Genomic DNA, 19,861 nt, shown 5'->3' on the forward strand with positions numbered 1-19,861 from the left:
GTTGGTAAAACCTGGAATTCTCAATTGCTGTGTTTTTATAACTCGTTCGAGCTGTTGGCATATGATTAACTATTTTTCAAAATAAGTATCAAGTCCTTAAAAAAGGTGCAAGGTGACCGGGATGGACCTGAATCAATTTAGTCTTAAAAAGGTGCAAGTCCTTAAGAAAGGTGCAAGGTGACCGAGATGTACCCGAATCAATTTAGTCTTAAAAAAGTGCAAGTCCCTAAGAAAGGTGCCAAGTGACTGGGATGGACTCGAATCAATTTAGTCTTAAAAAAATGCAAGTCCTTAAGAAAGGTGCCAGGTGACCGGGATGGACCTAAATCAATTTGGTCTTAAAAAAGTGCAAGTCCTTAAGAAAGGTGCCAGGTGACCGGGATGGACCCGAATCAATTTATTAATTTTGAAAAAGATACAAAACTACTGATAGAACCTTCTTAGGTTAGTGGAGTTCCATGATCGATCGATCGGCTTTCCAGTTATTGAATCTTTCAGTCGGTATGCTTCCGGTTTTGTTTCTTTGTCGATGATATAAGGCCCTTCCCTTCTTGGGGTTAACTTTCCTTGATTCCTCAGGTTGGAAGCACCAATTCTTCTTAGTACCAGATCTCCTGATCGATATCTTCTGTTTTTCACCCGGGAGTTGTAGTACCGAGCCATCCTTTTCTGGTACAATTGATTTCTTTGTTGATCTTTTTCTCGAGTTTCTTGTAGGAAGTCTAAGTTTTCCCTTAGGCCTTGGTCATTTTGCTTTCATCAAAGGTGTTGTAGAGGAATGACCCGGCCAAGACTTCTACGGGAGCCAAAGCTTCGGTACCATATGCATGGCAGAATAGTGTTTCTCCTGTCAGGGTTCGGGCAGTGGTCCTGTATGACCACAATACACTCGGGAGTTCTTTGGCCCAAAGCGCCCGACTATCCTCTAATCTCTTTTTGATCCCATCCAGGAATGTCCTATTTGTTACTTCAACTTGCCCATTACTTTGCGGGTAAGCTACCGAAGCAAATCGATGCTCGATGTGATACCTTTCACATAAAGTTTTGAATCCGGATCCTTCAAATTGCTTCCCATTATCTTTTATGAGGACCCGAGGTATTCCAAACCTGAAGATAACTTTTTCTTCGAAAAACTTCTCCATTTGTTTTTCCGTAATGGAAGCCAAAGGTTCCGCCTTGACCCATTTTGTAAAGTAGTCTATGGCAACGACGAGATACTCCTGGTTCTTGAAGCTTTTGGTAGCTTCCCAATCAAGTCCATTCCCCACATTGCAAAAGGGGTCGGGCTAGAGATAGGCATCATCAGTATTGCTGGTACTTTTGGACCATTTGCATGCTTCTGACATTGTTCACATTTGCGAACATACTCAAGAGCATCTTTTTGCACAGTCGGCTAGTATATGCCCGAACGTAATATTTTTTGCGCCAAAGCCTTTCCACCCATGTGTGCGCCACAAATTCCCTCATGGATTTCTGCTAAGGCGTAGGTGGAGGGTCCGACGCACCTTAAAAGCGGTTCGGTGAAGGATCTTCTATACAACTATCCATCTATGATGGTGAATAAGGTAGCTTGATTTTTAATTCTCTTGGCCTCCTTTGGATCAGTCGGGAGCTTGTTATCCTTTAGCTAAGTCACCAAAGGTGTTGTCCAGTTGGGATCGTTGCTAATGTTGAAAGATTCCGGCTCTTGTGTGCTCAGGAGATCTAACTCTTCAATGTAAACTGTCGAATCCAGATTCTTGTAGTTGGCTAAAGATAGCCGAGATAGTTCATCTACCCGTTCATTCTCTTTTCTGGGTATTTGATGAAAAGTTACCCGATCATAAGTTGCTCGACCATAGCCAAGTACTTTTCCATTCTCTCATCTTTCGCATTATACCCCCCCTTGATTTGATTCACAATGAGTTGGGAGTCACTTCTTACTTCTAGTTCCCGGACTCTGAGCGCTTAGGCTACTCTCAGGCTTGCTATGACAGCTTCATATTCGGCTTCATTATTCGAGGCTGGGAAATTGAACCTTATTGCATAGCTGACTGTGAAATCCTCAGGACTTTTGAGTGTCAGTTTAGCTCCCGAACCAGAAGTGCTACTCTAGCCATCTACGTGTAGAATCCACAAGTCTGATGTTTCAGTTGTTGCCCCTTGGTCTTTATTTTGTGGCAAGCTGTTTTCTACAATAAAGTCAGCTAGAACCTGAGCTTTTATGGCCGTTCTAGGTTTGAACTCGATTTGGTATTCGCTCAGATCCACTGCCCACCCAACCATTCTTCCTGCTACATCACGTCTTTGAAGGATTTTCTTGAGCGAAGTTGGTCGGGACAATTATTGGGTGTGCCTGAAAGTAAGGCCTTAGCTTTTGTGAGGCCACTAAAAGTGCCAGAGCCTGCTTATCAATGTCCGGGTATCTTGTTTCTGCATCAATGAGCACGTGACTCACGTAGTAGACCGGGTTCTGAGTTGTTTCTCCCTTTACCAATGCAGCACTTACTGCAGTTGGTGAAATGGCAAGATAAACAGTTAGGGTTTCCCCGGTTATTGGTCGTGCTAAGACGGGTGTTGTCCCGAGAGACACTTTTAATTGCTCAAATGCCTTCTGACATTCTTCCGTCCACGCGATTTCTCCCGAGCTTGGTGTAGCCTTCAATGCTTTGAAAAAAGAGTTGCATTTTTCTCCTGCTCGGGATATGAACCGATTTAGCGCCGCCACCCTTCTCGTTAAACATTGGATTTCTTTCACTGTGCTAGGAGGTTGCATTTCAATCAAGGCCTGAATCTTCTCAGGATTGGCCTCAATTCCTCTCTGAGAAACCATGAAACCGAGGAATTTTCCAGAGGAAATTTCGAAGGCACATTTCTCAGGATTTAAGCAAATCTGATATGTTCTCAAGACATCAAACATTTCTTCAAGGTCTACTAAGTGCCGAGCCCGAACTAGACTTTTTACGCGTATACTTCCATGTTCTTCCTGATCTGGTCTTGGAATATTTTGTTGGCGGCTCTTTGGTATGTGGCACCTGCATTCTTCAATCCGAATGGCATTACTCGGTAACAGTAACTTTCCCAATCGGTAATGAAGGATGTATGCTTCTCATCCTCCCGACTCATTAGGATTTGGTTATACCTCGAGTAAGCGTCCATGAAGCTGAGGACTTCATGTCCAGCCGTTGCATCAATCAATAGATCAATCCTTGGTAGAGGATAAAAATCCTTCGGGCAAGCTTTGTTCAGATCAGTGTAGTCAATACACATTCTCCACTTTCCGTTCGCCTTTTTGACCATTACCACATTGGCTAGCCAAGTTGGGCATTCGATCGGTTCAATGAAGCCTGATTTTTCAAGTTTCTCAACTTCTACTCTGATCACCTCGTGTTTTTCAATTGCAAAATTTCTTCTCCTTTGAATGACCAGGATGGCATCTTTTTGAATCCAGAGCTTATGCTCTGCTACCCGCCTGTCTATCCCGGGCATGTCGTTTACTGACCATGCGAAGATATCAACATTGTCGCATAAGAACTTGGTCAGCTCCTCCTTGAATTCCTCGGGTTGCTCAGATCCGATAAACGTCCCCCGGTTGGGTAGAGACTGGCTTAGTTGAATTCTCTCCAACTTCTCGACCGGTTCTGCTCTTTGCACATTTTCTTCGTCCTGATCGTCGCGAACTTCAATGGTCAAGGCGCTTCCCAAGCTTTCTGACCTCCGTTTTTGCTTTAAATAATTCACATAGCATTGTCGGGAGGTAGATTGGTCAAAGCTACATTCGCAACCCTAGCGTCAGTCGGGAACTTAGGTTTCATGTGTTGGGGGGACACGACTGCCTCGAGTGCATTGAGGTTTAGTTGTCCCAAGATCACATTATATGCAAATAAGTCCTTCACGACCATGAAGTTGACTTGAACAAGTGTGTCTCGAGGTGACGTCCCGATCTTTAGATCCAAGTGGATCATTCCTTCTGCTATCACTGAAGATCTTGCAAAGCCATAGAGGGGAGTTGCTGACGGGGTAGGTAAGTCATCAGCTATCTTGAGTCTTTTGAAAGCCTCATAAGATAACAGATCAATTGACGAGCCAATATTGACCAGGACCCGGTGAACCTCCCGATTTGCAATCTTTACTTTAATGATGATTGCATCGTCATGAGGCACCACAATCCCGCTCAAATCATCATCTGTGAATGTTATGGGTTCCGGGTATGCTGGGTTTTGCCTCTTTTTTGGCAAGTGTACAGCTCCCACAAACCGTGCTTTTTGTTTTGCCTTCTTTATTGACTCCACGGTCGGGCCACCCACTATAACATAGACTGGTGTTTCCTCTCGATCTGCCTTCTCTTTTCCTTTGTCAGCCTTTTTGGTGGATTCTTTCGGGTTGGGCGATCAGGCTCTGTCTCTTGGCTCGGGTGAGCATTCCCGAGGTTTTCCAGATCTTCGCACATATTGGCCAAGTTTGCCCTCTTGGATTAATTTCTCGATCTCTGATTTAGGGATTTGACAATTGTTTGTGTGATGTCCATAATCTTTATGGAAGCGACAATATTTCGTCATGTCCCGATCTTCTGGAAGAGAATGAAGTTTTCCAGGCCATTTCAAAGACTTCTTGTCCCAAATGTTCATCAAAATTTTTGATGGTTTGGCATTGAGAGGGGTATAGCTTTCCCATCTTTGGTCACACTTCCATCTATTCTTTGATCCTTGGTTCCGATTGTTCGGAGAATTCTTCTCAGTCTCCCAATCGGGTCTTCTATCTCGATCAACTTTTACCCGAGCGTTTATTACTTCATAAACACTAGCCTGCTTCCGGCACTTGCGCAACAATGTCCAGTATGTCTTGGGTTTGTCCGTCAATAGAACCTCCAAAAGTCTTTGGTGAATAATGCCACTCCAGAGTGCGTTGTAAGCGACGTGGTCGTCTAGATCCTTGATCTCAATGGCTACTTCATCAAAGCGTTTCAGGAAGTCCCGAATAGACTCGCTTCTTCCCTGCCTTATAGCAAATAAGCTATCGGACGTTTTCTTGCTCCCGATCGCGCTCCTGAATCGGGCTATGAACTTCCGGGCAAGTTCCCTAAAGTTGTGAATGGATCCTGGTTGCAGGCTGCTGAACCATTTGATGGCTGGTCCCTTCAATGAGGCTGGGAACATTCTGCAAAGCAATTCGCCTTCCCGTCCAAGGATAGTCATTACTCACTTGAAGTAGCTTATATGCTCCTTCGGATTGGTTTTTCCTTTGAAAGGCGTGAAAGGTGGCATGATGAAATTTTGGGGAAGAGGCATATTCATGATTTCATTTGAAAAAGGTTCCCAATCAACTACGTCCAGATCTTCGTCATGATCTCGATCCTCCAATTTGCGCTCGACTTCCGCCATCCTTCTTCAAAGATGGTTCTGCCTTGCTCCATTTCCATTAGATTAAGTGGTATCTCCTCTTCTAGACTGCGTTTGGGCAACCGAAATGCTCGACCGGGTTGCTTGAGGCTGACTTTCTCCTTGATGTTCTATGTCCTCCCGACGACTTCTTTGAGGTAAAGATCCGGTTTTGGAAGGTACCGAGATACGGTGAAGGGCACTAATCCTGGTCCCGTTCGGTGTTCTCTGACGATGGTCGGGACCAGTGTGAATTGATCTCTGACCCTCGGCTTGCCTTCCTCTCGGAATACCTCTACTTTGTCGAGATCCTCTGGTAGTTTGGAAAGCTCTCAGCAGCCTTCCCGCCTGAGTGTTTCTCCTTGGTCCCTGTTCAACTCCAATTTGATGGACCAAGTCCCGCAACACCCCCTGCATTTCGAGCATTCCCTTTCGAAGTTCATCTACATCTGCTATAGTAGCATGTCCCTGGGGGCCTTTGGACGTGCCCTCTCCATGCAGATTTTCTGGAATCAGATTATCCTCGGGAGAGAAACTTGTTCTACTCGGGTCGAGCGTCCGGCCCCCTCGTCCTGGTGTGTTTGATCGTCTAAATGAGGGTTCTCGCTAGCAATTTCCTGCCGAGTGCGCCCATTGTTAGCTCCTCGCCTTGCCATGATTTGAAGATTGTCGTTCCCACAGACGGTGCCAAACTGATGCGTCACAATTATATTGTTGCTCCCGACTAAACCTCCTCTCATTCTCAAGATGATGAGTCCTGCAAAAAGGGTTAGACGCGGGCCGGCTCGAGTGCCGGGCAATCACCTCCAATGGCTTAGTCAAACAGTGAACATATTACGGTCCCGTGAAGAGTTACACAAGACTATGTTCAAAATGTATTGGACGCTTATCGGAAGGGTATGTCCTTATTTTTATACTGTAAGTGTTACCTTTTCTGTATTTGGTAAGTTTACCCGATGATGGCTGTTGTATCTCTTGGGATTATGCCTCATTGTTATTGTTCCCGTTCAATTGGCTACTGAGTTGACCTTCTCTATTGAGAGTGGTTATCATAAAAATCCGACGTACGTTACGCCTTGATCAAGTTGGTCGGTAACAGTCCTGACTACATGGCATGTTGAACCCGATCGGGTCTGACCCGGTCGGGTAGGAAACTCCGGTATCACATGGCTCTTTCCTTTATTTTCTAGGAATGAAGTTTCTTCAATTTTCTTCACTTTTGCGAAAATGGTTGAAACACAATTTAATGCATGCATAAAGAATATTCAAACTAATTGTGGAATTGAGTTTGTAAATATCACCCTGAGTCATTACCTTCAGTCTCATGGAATTTTACATAAAAAATTTTTGTCCTCATACTCCTCAACAGGTGGGTCAATTTGAGCGCAACACCGGCATGTTGTCGAAACTAAATTGGCTTTACTCTCTTATGCAGACGCTCCTAAAGAATTATGGATCAATGCTTTTCAAACTGCTATTTACCAATTCAATCGGCTCCCATCTTGCTAGGGGCGGACCCAGGATGCAATAGTGGGGGGGCGGGGGCGGGGGACGAAGAATGAAAGCCAGATAACCTTTCTGTTGAAGAAATACTAATGTTCTTTTGCCACACATTGTGTGGGCCCTTATAAGGCTCATTTGGGGTCCCACCTCTAAACTATTTTATTAAATTAAAGATAGACTACATATATTTTGTGGGGCCTACACATATTTGAAAAAAAAAAGTAAATTATTGATAATGATATTTTTTTCTTCTAACAAAATATAGATAAAATAAATTATATATATATACGATTTCAACCTTAAAAAGTTAGATGCAAGTCAAAATTTTCTTTGATAGGAGATGTAAACCATTTTTTTTTTAGGTAAGAGATGCAAATCGATAGTAGTTAGTTATCTACTAACTATAGACATTTTATTCACAATACAAAATCAAATAACAAAAATTGCAGAAGAAATAAAGAAACAAATAATATAAAATCAAATAAAAAGAATAACAAAAAAAAAAAAAAAAAAGAGAGAGAGAGAGAAAAAAGAGAAAGAGACCTAATTGTGGAATACGATTTTTTTCCAAATTTTCTTAACCCATTATTTTAGAAAGGATAGACATAAATAGGAAGAAAAGATGATAGATGAGAGAGGAGACAAGAGAATAAATAGGGATTGAAGAGTTAGTTTCTAACTAGAAATAACATTTTGATTTTTGAATATCTAATAAGATTGTTTTTCAAAAATTTCCTTTAACTCACGTTATAGTTATAGAAACAGAAGAAGAGAATAAATAGGAAGAAGAGAAGGAAGAATAAATGGGGCTTGATGAATTAGTTTTTAGTTAAGAATGACATTTATGCCCATCATTTTACCTTTAAAATTTGTTCTCAATAATTGGGAGGGGGAAAATAGTGACATTTAACATTTAAGGTCCGCCACTGCATCTCGCACTACAAAAATTCATATCTTGATATTAGATAATAGGCGGTGGCTAATGGGGCTAATGACTCTTAATTCAAAGCAAATTCGAACTTTGGTGTTCTACTTGGAGTGATACTCTTGTTCTTCCCGTCTTAGTAGAGTCGTGGCTAATGAGGTCGGGACTTTGATTTATATATATATAATGTATGTATGATATGGATTCAAAGGGAAAAAGAGTTCTCAACCGATCGAGAAAAACAGAGACCGAATCCGTCTTCCTTCGCCATATCATCGCTTGCTTCCGAAACTGTGTTTCTACTATTTATTATCTTTAATCTACCGAGGCTTTCTTCTTCGAGGATTGTGGATTGTGGATTTCTGCTCCTGACGATGACGATGAAGATGACGATGCCTGACCGTAAAAGTACTATTGATTTAGATCAAGGATGGGAGTCTATGCAGAAGGGTATCACGAAGCTCAAGAACATTCTACAAGGGCTACCTGAGCCACAGTTTAGCTCTGAGGATTACATGCTGCTCTACTCAACCATCTACAACATGTGCTTGCAGAAGCCCCCTCACGATTATTCCCAACAGCTTTATGACAAGTACAGAGAGTCCTTTGAGGTGTACATTACTTCAACGGTGTTGCCTTCTTTAAGGGAGAAGCATGAAGAATTTATGTTGAGAGAGCTCGTCAAAAGATGGTCAGATCATAAGGTTATGGTCAGATGGCTTTCGCGTTTCTTCCGTTACCTCGATCGATACTTTATAGCTCGGAAGTCGCTTCCTCCACTTAATGAAGTTGGACTCACTTGCTTCCGAGATCTGATTTACAACGAGATAAACGGGAAAGTCAGAGATGCCGTGATCTCTTTGATTGATCAAGAGCGTGAAGGAGAACAGATTGACCGAGCGCTATTGAAGAATGTTCTAGATATCTTTGTTGAAATTGGAACGGGGCAAATATTGGATTATTATGAGAATGACTTTGAAGTAGCCATGCTTCAAGATACTGGTGCTTATTATTCTCGCAAGGCTTCAAATTGGATTCTGGACTATTCTTGTCCTGATTATATGCTCAAGGCTGAGTGCTGCTTAAAACGGGAGACTGATAGGGTGTCTCATTACTTGCATTCTAGCAGTGAGCAGAAATTGCTGGAGAAAGTGCAGAACGAGTTGTTGACCGTGTGTACAAACCAGTTGCTTGAAAAAGAACACTCAGGATGCCGTGCATTACTCAGAGACGACAAGGTGGAGGATTTGTCAAGGATGTATAGACTCTTCTGCAGAATTCCTCGTGGGTTGGAACCTGTTTCAGATATATTTAAGCAGCATGTTACTGCAGAAGGTACAGCCTTGGTCAAACAAGCGGAGGATGCTGCAAGTAATAAGATCAGGGCAGAGAAGAGGGATGTGGTTGGTTTGCAAGAGCAGGTTTTTGTGAGGAAAGTAATTGATCTACACGACAAGTACTTGGCATATGTTAATGACTGCTTCTTGAACCACTCTCTATTTCACAAGGCACTCAAAGAGGCCTTTGAGGTTTTCTGCAACAAGGGTGTTGCTGGCAGCTCCAGTGCAGAACTACTGGCTACTTTCTGCGATAATATTCTAAAGAAGGGTGGGAGTGAGAAGCTAAGTGATGAAGCAATTGAGGAGACACTTGAGAAGGTGGTAAAACTTCTTGTCTACATCAGTGATAAAGACCTCTTTGCAGAATTTTCCAGGAAAAAACTTGCTCGAAGGCTGCTTTTTGACAAGAGTTCAAATGATGATCATGAAAGGAGTATTCTGACAAAACTGAAGCAGCAATGCGGTGGACAATTTACTTCAAAGATGGAGGGAATGGTTACAGATTTAACTTTGGCAAGGGAAAATCAGGCAAACTTCGAAGAATATCTGAGTAGTAATTCAACCGCAAATCCAGGGATAGATTTGACAGTAACAGTCTTAACTACTGGATTCTGGCCCAGCTATAAATCTTTTGATCTCAATCTCCCGGCAGAGATGGTTAAGTGTGTTGAGGTATTTAAGGAATTCTATCAAACAAAAACTAGGCATAGAAAACTTTCCTGGATATACTCATTGGGTAATTGTAACATCAATGGGAAATTTGAACCCAAAACCATAGAGCTAATTGTGACAACTTATCAGGCCTCTGCGTTGCTGTTGTTTAATGCTTCGGATAGACTGAGTTATTCAGAAATCATGGCTCAGTTGAACTTAACAGATGATGATGTAAGACGAATTCTACACTCCTTGTCTTGTGCCAAGTACAAAATCCTTAACAAAGAGCCAAGCACTAAAAACATCACTTCGACTGACATTTTTGAGTTCAACGGCAAGTTCACTGACAAAATGAGGAGGATAAAGATTCCACTCCCTCCTGTGGATGAGAAGAAGAAAGTGATAGAGGATGTTGACAAGGATAGGCGATATGCAATTGATGCCACTATTGTCCGCATCATGAAGAGTAGGAAGGTTTTGGGTCATCAACAGTTGGTGATGGAGTGTGTGGAGCAGCTTGGGCATATGTTCAAGCCCGACATCAAAACAATCAAGAAGAGGATTGAAGACCTAATCACCCGTGATTATCTGGAGAGAGACGAGGACAATCCCAACACATTCAGATATTTGGCCTAAATCAGGCTTCTGGCAATGCAATGGTAGTATGTTCCTTAAATTTCTTTTGATACCGCAGTTATGCACCTTAATTTAGCAACTTTTTTTTTTTTTTTTTTAGCCAACCCCATTTTCCACGGCTGTGGTGGGTGAGTCTCCCGGAGGAGTTTGTAACTTTTTTCTATTCCATGTAATCATCAATTGGTCGTGTTGTTTCCATTATTTTTTTCTGCCCCCATTTTGATTTGGTTTCTTTTTGCATTTTCTGTATTTCTCAGTTCTCTGTGATAGGTACTGTTTGGTATTTGCTCAGCCTCCAAGAAGTGGCTTAATGATAATTTGCTTTGTCCTATTTGATTTTTTAATGTTAAACTTACATGTAATCAGTAATCCTACTCCCTAAATGGTTAAGCTCAATTATGTGTCCTGACGGTTACATATATGGACATTCATTCCCAAACTCCACTGCTACTAATACTCAGCATCAACGAGCCACGGTAACGGTTTTCCCACATCACAAAGCTCTGGGATATTCCTAAACCCTGGTGAGTATACGTGGGGAAAGCAAAGCTGTAACAGCTGCCCACAGTAACGGATTGAAAGGATAAAAATGATTGTAAGAGAGAAGTGATAACTCTAGCTGGTTCATAGTTGCAGTAATTCCACTAAATCTTGTTTCAAACAAACCACTGGGGTTATACATCATCTATGCTGGTCTATTCAATAACGTAAAACAAATCATGAAAATAGCAAAACATAAAAATGGCAAGCTCTGATTTATAAGGCACTAAACAAAATCATGTTTATGTTCCCCCAAGTTTAGAATTTTTATCCATGAATTGTTTTAAATATCTATTCAACAGAAGCGAGCAGAGATTTTTTTTCTTCCCTCCCATACTTACAAGTAAACTTAGAATCATGAATAAGGAATCTAAGTCATTTTCTGATGAAGATCAATCCAACTGAAATCTAATTTACCAAACAACTATAAATCTATATTGGGTTTGTGGAAATTAATGTCAGTGTCACTTGATTCACCCATCTTGGATTTTGAAATTCTGAAATGTTATTAACAACCCAATAGGCCCAAAACCGCCCTTTGATAATGCTCCTAGTCCTTTAGATTCACTCTAAGATTAAGGCTATACTAGTCTGATCACTAAACACAAATGGAGAATTCTTGATCAAATCGGCATGGGAGTATTGCGGTAATCAAAATAAATCAATTAGTTGGGCAACCAATTGTGGAACAAAGCTCAAAGCTCTCAAATATCCAAATTTTTGATAAAGGCGGCAAGCCATCGGCCCTATTCCAGCCCCAGTTTTTCAACTCGAAGGGTGGCCTTGGTTCACAAAATAATGAGCCCAAACAGTGTCAAGTTCGGGTTTAGCCAAAAATTTTGATTGGGGATCCCGGGGGAACGGACAGACGAAAACCCGGTGAAACGCAGAACCGACACGAAGGGGCCGAGTCAAAGCAAGTACCCAAAACGCGATCAAATAAATTAGGAGACCCGATTCTTCCCAACCAAACACAATTTTAAATTATCCCAGATTTGAAGTCTAGATTTGAAATCTGAGATATTGAAATCTGGGGGATTCTCTAACTTTTTCTATAAAAAAGTCAATGTTGAAGCCTTGACCAATGTAGATACTGGGACCAACATTCAAAAAAAAAAGGGTAATTTTCATCTGGACCCCTTGAGGTTTGGTCCTGGTCATTTTTAGTCCAGTTTAAGTTTCCTTTTGCATGTGGCTCCCCCGTGGTTTCAAAAAATAATCAACTAAGGACAAACTTAACAGAAATTGTTGGTTTAATAATTTTGTGACGAAAATACCCTTGTGTCTTTTAAATTTTTATTTTTTAAAATTTTAATCTACTAAAATAGATATTATAAATAAAATAAAAAAATAAAAAAATAAAAAATAAAAAACGGAATACAAACAATTTGCAAGTTCACCACTGAAAGAAGAAGACGACTTCAAATCCATCATTTGGCTCTTCATTGTTGGTGTCGAAGCTCTATGCTACAACCTAAATCACCTCTTCTCGATGAACAAAGATATAGCCTAGGTTGTACTCTAGCATATGGCCATTTTCATCTAATCCAAAGCCCCCGTTTACTGAAGAATTTGAGACACGGCAGGACGGGGCTCCGACTAGGGACAAAATCCCGTCGCCGGAAAAGGGAACGACAATGACTCCGTGTACGAAATTGGAGGTTGATCTTGAGGATGCTACACCAACGAAAACATGAGAGTGATTTTCATTGTAATTTTGGAAGACATTGTTGGTTTTTTATTAAAATTTCATCTAATTTTTCCTTGTTGTCTACTTAGGATCTCCACATAAAAGCAAGCGGGAGGAGAAGTTTAAGATCGATCTAATGGTGACACAACTTGCTCCATCTTGTTTGGTTTTTTTTTTTTTTTCCTTAATTGATTGATTTTGCCAATAGATTTATTGAACGATTCTCCTCCTTTCCACAAGCTCCGTCTCCATATTATAAATGGAATTTTGGGCTATTTGGCTAAGTTTGATCAAGTTGCCTTGCAGTATCATTACACACCTAGAAAAAATTGTAAAAAAATTCTTTTGGTGTGGAGTGGATGAAATAGGTTCCTACAAGGTGGCTTGGCATGTGGTATGTAAGCCCAAGGAAGAAGGGGGCTAGGTCTTTATGATCTGCAGTCTTTGAATAAAGCTTCTCTCATGAGGCACTTATGGAGCTTGGCAACTAATCGGAAGTCTTGTTGGGTAGATTTTGTCAAGAAGAGACGACTCAAGAATCAATCAGTGTGGTCCCTTCCTGTGCCCTCTAATGGTTCATCCACTTTTAAAGCCATCCTCAGCACACGGCAGGTGGTAGTAAATTGTATTAGGTACCTAAAACATGATGGTTCATCTACTCTTTTATGGCAAGATCTGTGGTTTCCAGGGGGCATACTTAAGTGTGATAACAGCATGATTACATAGCAATGAGTATAGACCCTTTTATGGGGGTCAATGACATCTTAGGGGAAGGTGGTGGTTGGGAAAACCCATTGGGTGACAATCTACTTCATTCTATGTGGGAGGAGATTTCTCAGGTTCGTTGTTTGCAAAGAATTGATGGTGACTGTGATGTATGGATTGCTACCCCAAATGGTCAATTTTCACTCAAGACAGCTATGTAGGCCATTCGTGGTTCTAGCTCTAAAGTGGTGCGGGCTCAAGTGGTTTGGGCATCCAAGAGCCAAACTTGTTTCTCAATGATTGCTTGGTTGACAATTTGTAGAAGGTTAACAGCGAAGGATCGCTTATTAGCATGGGGAGTTCATATAGATCTTGGATGTCTATTGTGTGGAGTTGGTAATGAAAGTTGTGAGCATTTATTTTTTGATTGTGACTTCAGCAGAAGGGTTTGGTCAAACATTCTTTTATTGAATGGTCATCCCAACCACTCAATTGGTTGTTGGAGTGATGAGATTAAATGGGTTGCAACTCATTTTTCAAGAGGAAAAGGTATACAAGCAATCAAATGTTTAAGCTTTAATGCCATGGTCTATTGTTTATGGAGGGAAAGGAATAATCGCCTTCATAACATCGGTGTGCAGACAGTGGAGCAGGTGACTCGTAAAATCATTAGACTAGTTCAGCTTCAGTTAATGGAGGATCCCTTAGTGGTAAAAGACTCGGTGGGTAGTAGAGCTTTCTTTGATCATTAGAACATTACTTGTTCCTTTGTGAATTACTCAGCTTCAGTCCATCATTGGCTGCAACCTCCTGAGGGCTGGTTAGCTGTGAATAGTGATGGGTCGATGTCTAACAACAAAGCGATTGGAAGGGATCACGTAAGGAAGGTCATCTTTGCACTTACAACTGGTTTATTAGAGGACAATATTCTTATATGTGAGCTGCAGGGGGTGAGAACAAGAGTGAAGTGTGGCTTTAGCATGATGGAGCTTCAGTGTGATTCTCTCAATATTGTTCAAATTGTGCATGAAAAAGAGATCCAATTTTTTTGGAGTTACAAGCCCATTGATAAGCCCAATTACGGCCCACAAACCATGGACAGGGAATGACTGTTAGACAGCTAGAGAATAGTCCCATACAGGTGAGCTGAAAAACCTATAGTCTCTTCATGAAATAACACGTCCTATGTAGGGGTGTAAATGAATAACCGAAACCGCCCGACCGAACCGCTCCCGACCGAATCCGCATCCGTTTAGAGGTATCCGATTACTAATAGGATGCGGATATGGTATACCCCTTTTTATCCGGTTATTATCCGTCCGATAAAATTATCCGATTAAGTTACTTATTTGGATTTATTTTACTTATTTTATATATTTTTTTTACTTGAAATATGTGAATATTTTGCTAGATTTTTTGCTAAATAACTACTAAAGTTGGTAAATTCTTAAATTTGAAACCTAACCCTCACAAATAAAGTGGTAAAGATGTTACTAGGTAGACGAAACTTGTATTCAATCTATATTCATTGCCATTTAGAATAATTTATTCAAAAAAATAACTATCCGATTATCATCCGAATCCGGCTGAATCCGTCCGAAATCCGATAGGATATTATCCGAATCCGTCCGAATATAATAGGATGCGAATATGGTATTACCACTATCCGATCCGAATCCGATCCGTTTACACCCCTAGTCCGATGCATTATTGTCTCTTCGGAGACATCCGATAAAATTGGAACGATACAGAGAAGATTAGCATGGCCCCTGCGCAAGGATGACACGCACAAATCGAGAAATGGTCCAAATTTTTTTTCTATTTTTTGCCTGAATTCCCTCATCTAGGGTTCTCCATTGCTCTCGTTTTCAGTATTCGATTTTTCGCCCAAAATCGCGTAGTTTTCATTCTGTTTTTTAGTAAATAGACTGTAAGCGAGTTCCATTTTGTTGTTTGTGAATTGTATGACCTTTGTGTCATATTTCATATTGTTGTTTGTCAAAAAATTTCAATTCGTCGTGTGTTTCTTTCGTTGATTTGCTCTCCTTTGAATTGGCTTCTCTGTGGTTCTTGTGGAGTTGAACTGGGAAATATCCCCTGAAATCTGAATTTTGAACTGGAGGTTATTTGCATCTGAATTTTGATTCCGTTTTGTTTTGAATGTTCTGTTTGTGTACATCGTTTCCCTCCCTAGGTTTGTTGTCAAGTTTCTAGATTTTCCCAGTTGAATTGCCATATCTTCTGTGTAGCCAGTTTTGGAGCTTGAGCTCTGCTTTATAATATCCAAATTATAGAAGGAGAAAAATTAAAGGAACCTGACCATGTGGAATAATGAATTCAATGAAATTGGGGAAGCTATATTTGATTATGGTATTGGTCTTGTTGAACTCTTTACTTGAATCAGCCAAAAAGTTTAATACATTTTGGGCTAGGATAGTCTATAAGAACTTGGATAGAGGTTATCAATGAGAATGTGAACTATGTAATGTATCAACTGATAGTTTTATACTCTGTACTGTGCTCATTTGGTTATAGGATAGGTTTTATCATTAAAGAACCTAACTTGTTACTCAGTATTGCATTCCAAAAATTGGCTTTTGTGGTGCTTGGATGAGGAACTGAAATAACTCTTGAACTCAAACTTGGTATACATGAACTAATGGGGCCTCACTTTAATTAGGTGTGTATCTTTAATTTATCAAATCTACTATGACTCATTGTTTAGGCCCCTATAACTTTAACCTTCAGGAAGTCTCATAGTTCTGATCGGACTGTTGGGAAGTCAATAGGCGACCTCTAGCTATCAGTGTTCTCTCTCCAATTGTCCTCTAGACTGATTCAAAGAGCAATCTATATCTAGCCTTGCTGTTCTTTCCAAAAATTGGAATTTCTTGAACACTTCCATTTGAGCTCACTAGTTATTCTCCTTATGGGCCTAGCAGGTAAAAGAAGAACTCTCTGGAGAGAGGGTTTTCTGGTCCTAGGTTATCTTTTTCTTAGACCTGTGCCATTTTGTTCCCTTTTTGGGTGCTTCAATTTTGTAATCTCATGATTTGAATGCAGACTTTTGGGCTTGCCCCCTTCCTCCCTTGTTTCTTCTAGGTGTTGTGACCATGTTTTATTTTGAATTTTAATATCCATCTCTTGTTTGTGATGTCATGAATAATACCAATATAAGAAAATGTGTATTGGATTACATGGATTCGATATTGAATTGATTAACTATTCTTAGCTCCTTGAAGAAACCAGCTGTGAGTGCTAGGTTGAACTAGTGAGGAAGCTTCTCTTTTTATTCACTTATTTCTTTGGTTATTGGATGAAGTTTTTTTTAGCAGAAATCACTCTGACATTCAAAACAGAGGCCTTAATGCATTGATACCCCTTTTTATGTTTCATAAGCATAAGCATCCTAGAGTTGGACTTACATTGGACACATTAGTCCAGTCTGTTAGTGCTTTCTGCTAAATCATCGTTTGAGTAATTTTAATTTCAAAACTAACCCTAGTTATATACTAGATTATCATAACACCCTTACCCTACCTTGTATTGTTTTCCTCTCCATTCATTCTCTAAAATTTCTGATCTGCCATTGATAACCAAAAGCCTAACTGTGAGAAAGCAATGGCTACCCAATCAGGCTGGGACAAGGACCATTGCAGCTGTTTGATCTCAGCTCCACCAGTGTAGGTGAGGATGATATTGAGGGCACCCTCAACGACCTGGCCCATGGAGGTGAGACCCCAAAACAAGGCCTGGGAGTCGTTGCCTGTGGTGCAGATATGACAACTGACAAGAGCAGTGCGGAGCCAAGCGATGGTGGTGACACTGGCCTGGAGCCTCTGCAGCTTGACTACAGGGAGGATGGGAAGAATGAAGAAAGTGAAAGAAACCTGTCCCAGTTGTGTCACTGGATTTGAATCTTTCTGTGGAAGATGAAGATAATATCGATGATGATCAGTCAGTCGATGACATTAGGCTTCTAGAAGCTATTGCTAGACAGTCTTCAAACTGCCAGACTTTTAATTGAACCCATTAATTAGATATCTTCTTAAGCTGGGTGGTATGGTTTTGTTTTTCATTTGAGATTCAGTTTCATTACTTGGATTGTGCTGATCCTTGAAAATCTCCAGTCCAGCAGAACATTGTATTGTTTTTTTCCTTGTAATCCAATGACCCACAAGGACTGAATTTCTTTTCCGAGTCTGCTTTCTTTGCAACTTGCAACATAATGTGCTGTGGGGCTTGCTGATTGTTGAACTGTAATAGATTAGATTCCATGTCTGGGTCTGTTGTCTCATAATTCTTATTCATCTTTTTTAGAGTATTCTTCCACATTGTATAAAGGTTTTGGTTTTAGAAATCAAAGAAGGCATCAGAAAACAAGAAGAAAAGGAGGAAAAATGGCTCCCAAGAACTGCCCTCAAACTCCCCTTTATTATCATTTCCCTTGAATCTTTCCATCTATTAGTTCTCATGAGTATATTGGTCTTTCTTGTTTAGTCCTCACCCCTGTAGAAGTATATAATGGTCATTTTGTCTCTAATACTAACAAATCTAACAAAAGAGGGAACGCATGTTTATGAAACTTAAAATGGGGGTGTTAGTGAGTAAAGCTTGCTGTATTGAGGTACATTTCAATTTGCTCTTCTTTATTTATTATTACTACATCATTGGGCTTTTCAAGAAACAACTGAGGCCTAGTTAGACAGAAGTAGAGCAAAAACACACAGACAAACAACAAGTTTGATGTGGTTCCGCCGAAGGGTATGTCCACAGCCGAGCAGGGTTTATTTCATTATGAGGAAGAAGCAAAGTACAACCTAGCTGATTTCTCTCAACTCCTTTCAGTGACTTTTAAGTACAAAATGGGTGAAAACCCAACTTCATCAAAAAAGACCAAAATATCTCTGTACCCAAAAACGCTCAAAACAGCAAGACAGGACCTTCAAACAATTTGGGCTTATAGTCAGTCATTTCGAAGAACTTGAAATTCTGAACAGATCCATGCTTACCTGGCAATGGCCCACATCAAAAATTGTCATCCCAGCTCCTTTAAGCCCTGAAACATTTTCCATGATGAAAATTGGTCTTCACCACAACACAAGGAGCTAGCAGCAGCTTGTAAGGGCCTTGGCTGGTATAGCCAGATCTTGGATGGAATCTGGCTTCACCTGTAGGGTTGGAGGAGTTGGAAGTGTAGTTTATTAATACAGTAATATGTAGGGAGGGTTAAGGATTTGAAGTGTTTATCTTCAGTTTGGTTTCAGGATAGGGATTTGATTGTTTTTATCTTTTAACGGAAGCATGTCACCAGTGATTAAGCAGTAACTTCTGGAATTGAATAAAAGTTCCTTGCAGTGTTGCTGGCAAGTGCTATGGATGCTGAAACAGTATTCTCCCTCTCCTCAGACTAACTATCCTGTTTCTGGTGTGATTCCCCTGAACTCATTTACCCTTCATTATACCTCTCTTCTTTCATATGTAGGTCTGCTTTTTCTAGTTCTTTCTGTAGTAGTTGCAAAAATAAACATTGGAGGTTTGACCAATAAATGGTATAATGTCACTGAAGAATTACTAGGACAGTGAAAAAGAATTATTTGGTCCATCCATACACACACGAACTGCCAAACAAGAAACTTACTGTAAGTAAGAAGATTGACAACTGCTAGGTGTACTGAATCTGCTGTTGTATGTACTTGCCTTCAAATCAATTGTGTCTCAATGCTGTGATCTGAATGAACTTTCTGTAATCTTCAAGGTTTTGTGATTTAATGTGCACAGAGACTGTATATGCCTTAAATACTCAACTTATCTTGGAGTTTTTGGATGATTTTTGTTGTTAACTATGATTTTAATAAAATAAAAAAAAAAAACCCTTCTTAGTCAAATTCATGTTGTATTTTGGGTTGCTGAACACATGAAGATAATTCAGACCCTGATATCAGTGAAAAATTACAAATCAAATTAGCTTTGAATGGCAACAACAAGATAAGTCCCAACTTTATTTTCCCTCACATCAGGGTCATCTGTGATCACTTCTGATACAGAGTTGTTATTCATGAAATAAGTAGATGGCAGCTAAGTCAACTTTACAGGGTCTGCTTGCACCTTGAAATAAGGTAAGTTTTTATCAAAACGGGTAAAATATTAGCTAGTAGCTCTGCAACTGATTCAAAGCCACACTTGAATGCTTGAAGAACAGTACTTAGCAGGATTAGAAAACTCATTTTACAGTTCTCACTAACTAAGGATTGTCCTCTCGATACACCTTCCAAAATTCAAATTTCACATTACTAGAGTACTCACATTTTCGACCAATTTGATTAGTGCCTGTGACTAAGAAATTAAGTCTTGTAAGCTAAATCTTGATATAGAATCTGCATCTTTGCTGCTTAGAAAAAAATAAAAGAATCATCTGAATTTACCAAGCAAACTTTTTTTTTTTTTTTTTGGTAAAGAAACTTCATTAAGATGGGGCGAGGCCGGACGCGAGGCAGCCAAGGAGGGATAC

The 19,861-nt window shown here is 40.3% G+C and overlaps 1 protein-coding gene, 1 non-coding gene and 1 pseudogene across 2 annotated transcripts; 2 read left to right on the forward strand and 1 right to left on the reverse strand.

Moving 5' to 3' along the window:
* Positions 1-3,758: 3,758 nt before the first annotated feature.
* On the forward strand, positions 3,759-10,415 carry LOC149015563 (cullin-1 pseudogene; annotated as a pseudogene).
* LOC149015564 (uncharacterized) lies at positions 4,371-5,174 on the reverse strand. The gene has a single exon (XM_089156554.1). The coding sequence runs from the start codon at positions 5,172-5,174 to the stop codon at positions 4,371-4,373; it is 804 nt and encodes a 267-aa protein (XP_089012680.1).
* A 4,647-nt stretch (positions 10,416-15,062) lies between the features above and the next one.
* LOC149015565 (U6 spliceosomal RNA) lies at positions 15,063-15,165 on the forward strand. The gene has a single exon (XR_016173832.1). It is a non-coding gene; the product is annotated as a U6 spliceosomal RNA (small nuclear RNA).
* Positions 15,166-19,861: the final 4,696 nt, after the last annotated feature.

Source organism: Hakea prostrata, chromosome 5 (genome assembly GCF_041222555.1).
Source record: "Hakea prostrata isolate BN-2017 chromosome 5, UWA_Hpros_2, whole genome shotgun sequence".
Classification (NCBI taxonomy): Eukaryota; Viridiplantae; Streptophyta; class Magnoliopsida; order Proteales; family Proteaceae; genus Hakea; species Hakea prostrata.

Bases quoted from the DNA above. Each gene is read 5' to 3' on its own strand.
- LOC149015564 (XM_089156554.1), bottom strand. From the start codon at position 5,174: ATGACTATCCTTGGACGGGAAGGCGAATTGCTTTGCAGAATGTTCCCA.